Consider the following 12,836-nt stretch of genomic DNA (forward strand, 5'->3'; position numbering starts at 1 on the left):
CATCCGTGTAGTTTGTTGTAAAATCTGGTTTTAGCAAGAACCTCCACCCTGCGCCCGTATCTCATCACCCAAGATGTCTGATGAGGTTCTTTGTCCTCCACCCCGCTTCCCCGCCCAGTGATGTCTGATCACCCTGGCTTGTCTTCAGCAAGAATCTGTTAGATTGGTTTAGCCAGAATACCCCTCATCCCTGATGTTTCCTCTTAGTAATTTTCCATCCACTGACCCCCACCGTGCTCCTTGGCTATAAATTCCCCCTGGCCCATGCTGTATTTGGAGTTGAGCCTGGTCTTTCTCCCCACCCCCCCGTAAAATCCCTTTACAGTGATCCCTATACTTATGTCGATAATAAAGTCTGCCTTACCATCTTCAAAAAAAAAAAAAAAAAAGAAATTCTATATTTTTATGTTATTAGGAACAAAAAGCACAAAATGTAATCAATGTAAATTTTAATACCTTTTAATGTTCAGAGGAAACAATGTACCTTCATGACTTGGAAGACCTTTTGTGAAAATTCAGTTTTTAAATTTTTTTTTTTAAATAAATTTATTTATTTTATTTATTTTTGGCTGTGTTGGGTCTTTGTTGCTGTGCACGGACTTTCTCTAGTTGCGGCGAGAGGGGGTTGCTCTTCGTTGCGGTGTGTAGACTTCTCACTGCGGTGGCTTCTCTTGTTGCGGAGCACGGGCTCTAGGCGAGCGGGCTTCAGTAGTTGTGGCACACGGGCTCAGTAGTTGTGGCTCGTGGGCTCTAGAGCGCAGGCTCAGTAGTTGTGGTGCACGGGCTTAGTTGCTCCGTGGGATCTTCCCGGACCAGAGCTTGAACCCGTGTTCCCTGCATTGGCAGGCGGATTCTTAACCACTGCGCCACCAGGGAAGCCCCTTAATATTTTTTATTGAAGTAGAGTTGATTTACAATGTTGTGTTAGTTTCTGGTGTACAGCAAAGTGACTCAGACACATACATATGTGTATTATATATATATATACTTTTTCATATTTTTTTCCATTATGGTTTATCCCAGGATATTGAATATAGTGCCCTGCGCTATGCAGTAGGACCTTGTTGTTTATCCGTTCTATACATATTATAATAGTTTACGTCTACTAATCCTGAGGTCCCAGCCCATCCCTCTCCTACCTCCTCTCCCCCTTGGCAACCACAAGTCTGTTATCTATGACTGTGAGTCGTTTCTGTTTTGTAAATAAGTTCATTTGTGTCATATTTTAGATTCCACATACAAGTGATATCATACGGTATTTGTTTTTCTTTTTCTGACTTACTTCACTTAGTATGATAATCTTTAGGTCCATCCATGTTGCTGCAAGTGGCATTATTTCATTCTTTTTTATGGCTGAGTAGTATTCCATTGCATATATATGTACCACATCTTCTTTATCCATTCATCTGTCAATGGACATTTAGGTTGCTTCCGTGTCTTGGCTATTGTAAGTAGTGCTGCTATGAACATAGGGGTGCATGTAACTTTTCGAATTATAGTTTTGTCCGGATATATGCATAGGAGTGGGATTGTTGGATCATTTGGCAACTCTAGTTTTAGTTTTTTGAGGAAGCTCTATACTGTTCTCCATAGTGGCTGTACCAGTTTACATTCCCGCCAACAGTGCAAGAGGGTTCCCTTTCCTCCACACCCTCTCCAGCATTTGTTAGAAAATTCTTTTTTTTAATATGGCACATTATTTAATAAAAATTATATATAACATGTACATACAGAAAAGTACATAGAACATATGTGTACAGTTTAATATACATTTGTGATTATAAAGCAAAACTCTGCATAACTACCATCCAGGTCAAGAAATTCAGTATTCTGGAAGCCCCTATGTGGTGTACCGTTTCTTTTTTTTCTTTTTTTTTTTTCTTCAGGCTCATTTAATCCATACAACAAACCATGATATAGTCATTGTTCTTCCCCTTTTTACACATAAAGAAATTGAGATTGAGAGAGCTTAAAACCTATGCCAAATCACCATGTTGCCATAGCATGAGCCGTAATTTGAATTCAGTCCGTCAGACAACCTCGAAGCCCCATACCCTATTCACTACACTACAGAGACCTCTCCAGGCTGGGGTGGATCTTACTTTCTGCTCTTATGGTGTACCGTTTCTTAAATTCAATTTGTTTTATCATAACATGAACAACTGTACAAATAGGCCTGCTGTTTTACGTTTAAAAATTAATTTCAGAAAAAAATATTGCTAGTATTGATTTTTTTTTTAATTTTCAAGATAATTTGGCATTGGGAAATGTTGGCCCAACACTAAGATGCCTGAGAAGACTGTGGAAGATACTGTCGTTTCATGGTTTACAAAAGTCTTGGCCCCAGTTGGTAACAGTGGTACCACAGCTTGTAGCTGAGCCCTAGGCCAACAGTTGCTCCCCTGCAGTCACTCCAGGCTCCGGGGAACGGTGGGCAGTCCTTCTCGGTGACGATGACTAGTGCCACAGTTAACCGTTAATTCCTGTGAGCAATACCTCTCTGTTCCTTGGTCAGAAGTTGATAAGTAGCTTCAGAGTTGCATTTTCCTGACATTGGCCAATGGGATAGGTGTATGGTCTTTGCCATTTTGGACTGCATTTGCTGTCTGCCTGGGACTCTGGGCACTTTTAAAAAGCTCTTGGGGCAGATTGCCCGTGATGGTTGGGTGAAGGACCCAGGACCCAAGGACCGGGAAACATCACCCTAGACCAGGATTTCTCCGCCTTGGCACTTCTGATGCTGTGGACTAGGTCGTGCTTTATTGGGGCTGTCCTGTATGTTGTAGCACGTTTAGCAGCGTCCCTGGTCTCCACGCACTAGATACCAATAGCTTTCTCTCAGCTGTGACAGCCACTTTCCAGACGTCGCCCAGATGTCCCCCAGGCAGCTAACTCACCCCCAGTTGGGAACCACTGCCTTAGAGGGTAGAATTCACATGAGGCTCCTGGTCCCTCCACTGCAGCTGTGGAGGAGGTAGGAGAGGCAACCTGGCTGAAGGCCCCTAATTTGGAGCATTAGGAGGAATTAGGGCAAAGATAGGAGGAATGCAGCAGGCAGACAGATGGAGGCAGTAAGTTGGGGAGGGGCCTTCTGGGTAGCAGTAAATGGCAGTGGGCAGAGGGAGGATGGGTGCAGAGCTCTGCGGCTCTGAGGCACTGGGCAAGGCTTCGTTCACAGAAAACTGGGAGGAGTGTATTAGCACAGAGCCCCGTCTCCCCTCTAAAGAATGGCACTCAAGGGCTTCCCTGATGGCGCAGTGGTTAAGAATCCGCCTGCCAATGCAGGAGACATGGGTTCGAGCCCTGGTCTGGGAAGATCCCACATGCCGCGGAGCAACTAGGCCCGTGAGCCACAACTACTGAGCCTGCGCGTTTGGAGCCTGTGCTCCGCAACAAGAGAGGCCGCGATAGTGAGAGGCCCGCGCACAGCAATGAAGAGTGGCCCCCGCTTGCCACAACTAGAGAAAGCCCTCGCACAGAAATGAAGACCCAACGCAACCAAAAATAAATAATAAATAAATAAATAAATAAATATATTAAAAAAATACAATTTAAAAATAGAAAAACTCAGCTCGACGGCCATACAAAAAAAATAGGCCACTGTCTAGATTAAAAAAAAAAAAAAAAAAAAAAAAAAGAATGGCACTCAAGGGCTTCCCTGATGGCGCAGTGGTTAAGAATCCGCCTGCCAATGCAGGAGACACAGGTTTGAGCCCTGGTCCGGGAAGGTCCCACATGCCACGGAGCAACTAAGCCCGTGCGCCACAACTACTGAGCCTGCGCTCTAGAGCCCGTGAGCCACAACTACTGAGCCCGCACACCACAACTACTGAAGCCTGCGCGCCTAGAGCGCGTGCTCCGCAACAAAAGAAGCCACCGCAATGAGAAGCCTGCGCACCACAATGAAGAGTAGCCCCCGCTCACCACAACTAGAGAAAGCCCACGTGCAGCAAGGAAGACCCGACGCAGCCAATACACACATACATACATACATACATACATACATACATACATACATAAATAAGTAAAATTAAAAAAAAAAAAAAGAATGGCACTCAAGCCTTCCCTTCCCACTCTTGAGCCGACCTTGAGCTCTTAAGCAGCATTAGATCTTTCTAAGAATTCTACCGCTTTCCTCTTGACCTTGTAGAGAGAGTTACGTGAATCTCTCAAGTGGGCTGGTTCCTTGGAGAGAGATTGCAATTGTTTGACATTTATTCACCCATCAGACATTTGTCCGGCACCCACTTGGGCAAGGGCTGTGTGAGGTGCTAGGGACCCCACTAATGACCCAGGCCTGGATGGTCTGACTCAACCAGCCCAGGCAGCCCTGGGAGAAGACAGTAAGCCTGTCGTCAGGCTACCTACCCAGGTCACATCCCAGCTCGGCTCCTGGCTATTGTGTCTCTTTGGGCCTCAGTGCCTAGTCCCTAGTCTGTGAAATGGAGTAGTAAGAATTCTTATCCCGTATGGGCGTTGAGAGAATTGAGAGAAGATACAGGCTGTAGAGCAGTGCCTGGCATTAGTGAGTACTCAGTGATAGTAATATCATTATTTTTAATTTTTTAAAAAATTAAAACTACTACATAAGGACTGTAATAGACTTAACAAGTGTCAAGAAAATTCTGAGGGACATGTGATCAAAGACTCACAGAAGTGGCTCTTTTGAGATGGGTCTTAAAGGATTAGTGAGACTTTTTCAGGGGGGAAAAAAAAGGGTTGTGGGAAGATCATGCACTAAAATTCAGGCAGAAGAGCGAGACAGCAGGAAGTCACAGATTGTGAGCTTGCGAGCCCGGCTCACTGGGGGACAGCTGCTGGCCTTAGGGTCCGGAGCTAAGGGAGGGGGGTCTGGGAGGCCAGGAAGGAGAAGGGCCTTGTCAGGGGGACTCAGTCTGAATGGACATAAGTCCCAAGCCCCTTTGGCTTGGACCTGCTTCATTTGTTACTTCTTCTCTCCAAAATAGATTTAGAAGAGCTTGCCATTTTCATCCCATTCTCCCTCCCCTGGGCAGTGAAATACTGAGTCTGCTCCCTTCCATGTCTGTGTTTCAGAGCTTTTAGAGACTGGAAAGCAAATTCGTCTTGCTGTCCCTGTGCTGTCAAAAGGGAACCAGGTGGGGGGATGCTGGCAGCCACTTCACACGCAAGTCCAGCAGACGGACGGAGCACTGACCTCCCTTGCCTGGGTGCCCATGCTTCCCACCTCCGTGACCGCTCAGGAGATGTTGTTGGCCACTGGGGTTCACGGAGGAGCAGATCCGTGGGCCACTGGGTCGAGATGCATTTTCCACCTGTCTCTTCTGCTGCTCACACGCTGCCTCAGGGCAGGGGCTGGACACCACCCTGGCAGATGTGGCTAATAAGCAGGACATCTGTGCCAAAGGACGGTGTGTTTATTTCTCTGGAGCCTGCGGAGTTGTGCCCGAGGCTTTGCTGAATCAGACCACTGCTGTCTGGCATCCCTTTGCTGCTGAGACCTCAGTCCCAAGGTCACGAGTGTCCCCTGGATGGCTCTGGCCTTTGCTTCACCACTCTCTGAAACTTCCCAGAGTGAACATATATTTACTGAGCACTTACCAGACCCAGGGGGTGTGGTTACGTGAGCGAGATAGACACCATCCTCGACTTTGTGGAACTTAAAAGTCTTGTGGGAGAGACAGACATTGAATAAACCATTGCACGTGGTATGGATAAGGGCTGAGAAAGGGGACTGTCCAGTGAGTGGCAGTGAAGAACAGGAGAGGAACCTCATCTTCAGGGGGTGCTGAGGTCAGGAAAGGCTCACAGAGGAAGGAAGACTCTCCCTGGTATCTGAGAATACTGCTTAGGGGGTGGGACAGCATGGGGGTGTTGGGGAGACCCCCCCCCTCTCTGAGCTGGCTTCTGACGGAATCCAGTGGGCTTCCCCAAGCGGCCTGTGTCTTTGGCACTGTGGCCATCCCTCTCTTTCTTAAATTTCTTGCTTCCTTTCAGACTACTCGTTTGTCCCCTTAGCTGTCTTATCTTGCTCCCCAGATATAATTTCGGCCTTTCCAGACGATGGCCCCATTTTTGGCTTCATGACCTCAAACCACCCTGCTGTGTTGCCAAATGACAGACTGAAGGAGGTGGGTGTGGAGCTGTAACAGGACATAGAGGTTCCTAAGCATGTCCCAGCCATGGGACATTTCCCAGGGCATTCAGAAAAATTAATCAAGCCTCACAGCAGCATTTTCTGTAGCTTGGAGGATGCTTCTTGCATCAAAGATGACATTTTCCATCAAATAGGATGAATGAAAATCACATTTCTCTTTTTTTCCCCTCTCTCTCCCCTCCAGGCTAATATTTGGCACCCTTTACCCTGCATATTCTTCCTACAAGGCTGTGAAATCGAAGGACATTAAAGAATATGTAAGTAGCACTTTTGGGGGGCGGGGTGGTGGTGGTGATGGGGTTAGATGGGGGAAGCTGGGCATGAAGTGCAGGGGCGGGGCGCAGATGCCCTCTTTGGTGGGTACTGGGAGCAGGGCAGTACGGCGACCTGCTGAGTGTGACACAGGAGTCCTCTCCCGGCTAGACCTCCTCTTTAGAACTAGAGTGTGGAAGTGAGCAGAGCGGGGAGGCCTGGCAAGAGGAAATGGCACCTGGAATTGGAGGCCCCCAGTGGCCACAGGCCACTCTATGGCCTTGGAAGAGTGACTTCATCTCTCTGAGCCTCAGTTTCCTTGTCTGGACTGGAAAGCAGCATTTCTGGGAGACAGTCTGGCATTGGGGGCAGGAGCACAGGTCCTAAAGTCCAGCAGACCCTGCCTAGCAATTCTAATCCCCGTGCCGGTTCTGTGATTTGAACACCGCACTGTTTAAGCCCTGTTGCTTTGTAAGCTTTTAGAGGGCAGGAGTTACCATCGTCCTATGACTGTTTCCCACTGCACCTCGCAGAGGGCTGAACACACGGGCAGGGGATTAGGAGTACTTACTGGTGGGAGGATTGTATTACTGTTGGGTGATTTGGGTGCCCCAGTCACAGCCCTAAATGTGCTGGGCACCTCTGGGCAGGAGAACCTTCAGACCACACATTGATTGATGAAGACCTGTGGAGGGTGGCTGGGGAGGGAGGAGTGTCCCTCCCCAGGGAGGACAGTATCCCAGGTCGAAGTACGAAAGATATAGATTTTGTCATCAAGAGACTGAAGTCAAGTCCTGGCTCTGACGTCTGATTGACACAATGCTTGACAAGAATCTTAACTTCCAAGAGCCTCGGTTTCCTTATCTGAGCAGTGGGTGGAAATCAACAATCCTAGCGCCTAGTGTTGTGAGGGACAAAGGGTCTTTGCTCTGCTTTTACTCAGAAGAGCTCACTTGGCAAGTTAGGCACAGGCAAAGAAATCATTCAAAGCAGGTTTGGAAGTTCTCAGCTTTCCCAGGATGTCTTTCGGATGAAACCAGCCACCTCCAGATCAGCTCAACCAGAGCTGCCTACACCCACTCTCTGAGTTTCCTAGAACTGCTTGCCTGGCTTGCATTTGCTACGAAGCAGGGGATCCAGACGGGGCGTGTTCTCCTGTGGAGGCTGGGTCCCCAGCATGTGTCTGTGAAGGAATCTCAGAGTGTGAACTATAAATAGCTGTTAAGTTGCAAGCACAGAACCTCATGATTCCTCATGGACTCCGCCCAGGGGAAAGCCCTGGGCAGCCTCCTCCAGGTCACCCTTTCCCCGACTGCTTCCAGCCTGGGGACGGGGGGCGCTGTGCCAGGAAAGGAAGCAAAGCAGGGGTCACCGCAGTTCAAGGTCTGATCCTCCGATTTGCAGGGGTAGAAACTCAACGCTGTCCGCTCATCCGGGAGAGAGCAAACCCTGGTGAATTGTTTTGCTGTATCTAAACTCACAGGAGCCTGGTTTATGACTAGAACGGCAATCATTAATTTAAACTGAAAAATATAACTGACAAGCAGAGCAACTGTTTGTGCTGGCGGTGAGCACGTGCTTTTCCCAGGAGGGAAGGCTTGAGAGCTAAGATTAGACAGTTTCTTGGTAAAAATGGAACTGGAAGCAAGGCGCCCAGTGGTATTAAGGGAGACCTGCCTCCTTTTCCTGCGCTTTTTCACATGCGCTCAACTCACACACTTGCGTGCACACTCACGTGCTTTCTCCCACACGCATTCACACTCACTTCTTTCCCTCCTTTTGACCAACAGACCCATTTGTCCAAGAGAGAAACCTGGAAACTTCCTTTAACTCCTGGCCCTTCCTCACCACCCATCCCCACCCAGACACCCAGGTGGTGACTATGACCCTTCCTCTCTATCCTCTTTATAATCTTTCAAACCAGGTCTCTCCTTCTGTGCTACCTCTCTCTTCAATGAGGCTCTCATCATCGTTCCCTGGAATGTCACAGTGGCCTCCTGTATTCGATTTTTTTATTGCCACGGTAACAAATTACCATGAATTTAGTGGCTTAAAAGAACACAAATGCGGGACTTCCCTGGTGGTCCAGTGGTTAGAACTCCAGGCTTCCACTGCAGAAGGCACAGGTTTGATCCCTGGTCGGGGATCTAAGATCCCACAAGCTGCACGGTGCAGCCAAAAAACAAAAAAAAACAAAAAAAACAACCCACAAATGTATTATCGCACAGTTCTGGAGGTCAGAATTTGGATGGGTCTCACTGGGTTGAAATCAAGCCTCCTTCTGGAGGCTGTAGGGGAGAGTCCATTTCCTTGCCTTTTCCAGTTCCTGGAGGCCACCTGCATTCCTTGGCTCGAGCCTCCTTCTCCATCTTCAGAACCAGCAGCATTGCGTCTCCCACCGTTCTTCCGTAATCCTGTCTCCCTCTGACGGCAACCAGGAAAGGTTCTCCACTTGTAAGGATCATGTGAATACATTGGGTCTGCCTGGATAATCCAGGATAATCTTCCCATCTGAAAGTCCTTAACTTAATGACTGCAAAGTCCCATTTGTCTTATAATGTAATATACTCACAGGTTCTGGGGATTAGGACGAGGACGTTTTGGGGGCAGGGGCTGTTATTCTGCCTGCCATACCGCTAACTGGTTCCTCCACCTCCTGTACCTCATCTCATGCTCTGTTGTCTACATCACTTCTACAAGCCTTTGAAAAATGGAAATCTATTCATTTTACTCCCCCTGGATCCTTTCATGGCTGCTTATTACCTGCAGGATGAAGTCCAAACTCCATTAGACAGTGTTGAACCTTCTTGATCTTGCTCTCCCTACTTTCCAGCCACTTCTCTACAAGCATTCAATGCTTCTTTTTTTTTTTTTAATATTTCTTTATTTTCTTTATTTTTTTGGCTGTGTTGGGTCTTAGTTGCGGCACGTGGGATTTTTTTTGTTGCGGTGGGCGGGCTTCTCTCTAGTTGTGGCGCGAGGGCTCCAGAGCACATGGGCTCTGTAGTTTGTGGCACATGGGCTCTCTAGTTGAGGTGTGCAGGCTCAGTAGTTGTGGCACACGGGCTTAGTTGCCCTTCAGCATGTGGGATCTTAGTTCTCTGACCAGGGATCGAACCTGCATCCCCTGCATTGGAAGGCGGATTCTTTACCACTGGACCACCAGGGAAGTCCCACGTTCAGTGCTGTTGTTCTCAACACCCAAAGTGTGGTCTGTGGACTGGTGTTATCGACATCACCCAGGAGCTAGTTAGAAATGCAGAGTTTCAAGCCCTACCCAGACCTCCTGAAGAAAAATCGGCATTTTTAACAAGATCCTCAATTTGAGAAACACCGCTCTTGACGTTCATAGCTTTTTATGTCTTTCCAAACTTACTGCACTAGTCAAGGTTTTGAGACAAAAACTTATACAGAAAGGAATTTATGGGACTTTGTAGGATTAACTAGAAGCCTGTGGAAAAAATACTCAGAAATTGGGGAAGATCTGAGAAGGCTGGGTGACAGCCAAGCTTATACTTCAGAAAGGGTCTGGTTAGGAAGCTGCTGCCCAGGTCACCACCATGGAACTGGCTGCCAGCTGCCCATGGCTTTGGAACATTTCATGAAGATTCAAAACCCTGGATAGGGGCATTTGATTTTTTCCAAGCCTGGATAATAGGCCTTGCCTCCCATAAAGACCTGCATGCTGGGAGACACCCTCCAAATGAGAAGACTTTGGATGCTGGTAGTTTAAAAAAAATACATACACACGCGCGCACACACACACACACGCACACACACACGCCCTCAGAGATACTACACGTTTGGTTTCAGACCACAACAATAAAATGAGTATCACCAAAAAGCGAGTCGCACAAACTTTTTGGTTTCCTACTGCGTATAAAAGTTGTCTTTACATTATGCTGTAGTCTGTTAATTGTGCAGTAGCATTATGTCTAAACAAACACGATACACACCTTTATTAAAAGATAATGCTTTGGGGAAAATGGCACCAATAGACTTGCTTAACCACAAACCTTCAATTGTAAAAAAAAAAAAAAAAAAAAACCACAATATCTGCAAAGTGCATTAAAAAAAGCACAGTAAAACGAGGTATGCCTGTATATTATATATATGAAAATATATAGTATAATGATCTATATTACAGTTACTTCTTGGGCTGCACAACATCCACATCCACTTTTTTACCCAGGTTTTGGCTTTTAAAAAAACCTTCCAGGGACTTCCCTGGTGGCACAGTGGTTAAGAATCCGCCTGCCAATGCAGGGGACACGGGTTCGAGCCCTGGTCCGGGAAGATCCCACATGCCGCAGAGCAACTAAGCCCGTGCGCCACAACTACTGAGCCTGTGCTCTAGAGCCCGCGAGCCACAACTACTGAAGCCAACGTGCCTAGAGCCCATGCTCCGCAACAAGAGAAGCCACCGCAATGAGAAGCCCACGCACCGCAAAGAAGAGTAGCCCCCACTTGCCGCAACTAGTGAAAGCACGCGTGCAGCAACGAAGACCCAACTCAGCCAAACAGAAAAAGAAAAGAAACCTTCCAACAAGAATTCTCTACCACTCATTTATTGATGCTTGCTAAATCCAATTCTTCATCTGAGTCCAGCTCCAGATCCAGTATCCTCCGGCTCTGACAGGATCTAACCTTATATTCAACACTCTAAAAATTAAATTATCAAGTGAACCATCACTGATACACCCTATATACTATATTAGGGGGAGAAGGAGAATAAATAAAAATAAAATTAGTTAAAATATTTAACATAAAATTTAACATAACACAGAAAGGAAGAAAATGGATAGAAGGCACAGTCCTTATTTAGGCAAGTGGTCATGAGTTCATAGTTGGTATTTATGTCTTTTGTTAAAAGATGATTTTTAAAAGGGTAAAATGATGATTCTTGTACAAATATAAAATTAACACATGTTGAAAATTTTACTTAACTCATTAAGTAATGAGAGAACCAGTAAGGTGTTAAAAAACAGTTCAAAGGAGACTCCAAAGAACAGATATATAGAAGCATTGAGGAATGACTAAATGAATTTGTTCATAGATATTCAACTGATTTCTTGGGAAGTAGGGCCATTGGACCCAATTGTACCTCCACTGGACAAAATGCTTTGGCACGTCTATAGACTAAATTATTTGCATTGTAATCAGTTTTCTGAAACTTACAAAGTTGCGAAATAGCTCAAAGACATTGTAAAACAAGACACCTGCAGAATTAAGATAACTCGGAAGGCTGCTCTGGACAGCACCTAGCATTCCACGGGACACCCATTCCAAAGTCTTTCGCAACGTTTCCTATTACTTCCCTCTTCCACCATCCATCCAGTGCTCCCCGGTGCCTTCAGTGTGGTTTCTTCTCCAAGCATGTGGCCTAAATCTTCATTCCTGAGGAATCTGAGGCCTTAGTAGTCTTACCTCTGTAGGGTTGTAGTAGTGATCCATTGACTTTACCTCTAAATAAGACAATACTAGGGGATCCCCTAGAGGACCCTTAAATTCCATCCACCCTCCTTCCTGCCACATTGTATAGTAGCAACTCTAGTTCCCCTTGATAAGCAGGATCAGTCACCCCATGAAAGCCCATAAGTCCCTTTATTATCTATTTCCTAGTGGCATGGTGGTCTTGAAATAGCCAGGTGACCTTCTAGTCTCTGCTTCCACTTCATCAGAACCATTTTATATCCCTCATGGAAGCATCCATCTTTCGAGTACTAAAGTTATTAAAAAGCAGAGCTCAGGGGCTTCCCTGGTGGCGCAGTGGTTGAGAGTCTGCCTGCCAATGCAGGGAATACGGGTTCGAGCCCTGGTCTGGGAGGATCCCACATGCCGCGGGGCAACTGGGCCCGTGAGCCACAACTGCTGAGCCTGCGCGTCTGGAGCCTGTGCTCCGCAACAAGAGAGGCCGCGATAGTGAGAGGCCCGCGCACCGCGATGAAGAGTGGCCCCCGCTTGCCGCAGCTGGAGAAAGCCCTAGCACAGAAACGAAGACCCGACACAGCCATAAATAAATAAAATTAAAAAAAAAAAAAAAGCAGAGCTCAGAGGTTTGAGGATGAGACGCAGAAGTGTTGTGAGTGGGTTAGACCAGTGATTCTCAAACTTTAACATGCATATGAATAAATAGAGAGTTTTATTAAAATGCAGATTCTGATCCATTAGCTCTGGAGTAGGGCCTGAGATTCTACAAGCTCCTAGGAGTTTCCAGTGGTGTCAGCCCATGAACCACACTTTGAGTTACAAGGAGCTAGCATTAGGCTTAATCATGAGAAACACCACCCTCATTTCCTTGGTCCCTGAACCTTTAGATTCTGGCTAAGATGCAGTACCTTGTGTTGGTCACTAGTTCGGAGAGGAAACTGCATCCTCTAGGGCAGCATATCACCTCACAGAATGCTGACTCCCACCTGGTTCTTTTCTGGAACTCTCCAAAGCTCTT

At 46.7% G+C, this 12,836-nt stretch overlaps 1 protein-coding gene across 5 annotated transcripts in view; it reads left to right on the forward strand.

Annotated features, from left to right (window-relative positions):
* REEP1 (receptor accessory protein 1) overlaps positions 1–12,836 on the forward strand; it is a 111,512-nt gene that overhangs the window by 47,001 nt on the left and 51,675 nt on the right. For all 5 annotated transcript variants that reach the window (XM_057558434.1, XM_057558435.1, XM_057558438.1 and 2 more), the window contains exon 2: positions 6,321–6,393. In XM_057558434.1, the coding sequence (XP_057414417.1) occupies positions 6,321–6,393 (73 nt within the window). The remainder of the gene's footprint in view (positions 1–6,320; positions 6,394–12,836) is intronic.

This window comes from Balaenoptera acutorostrata, chromosome 12, assembly GCF_949987535.1.
Source record: "Balaenoptera acutorostrata chromosome 12, mBalAcu1.1, whole genome shotgun sequence".
In the NCBI taxonomy this organism is placed as follows: Eukaryota; Metazoa; Chordata; class Mammalia; order Artiodactyla; family Balaenopteridae; genus Balaenoptera; species Balaenoptera acutorostrata.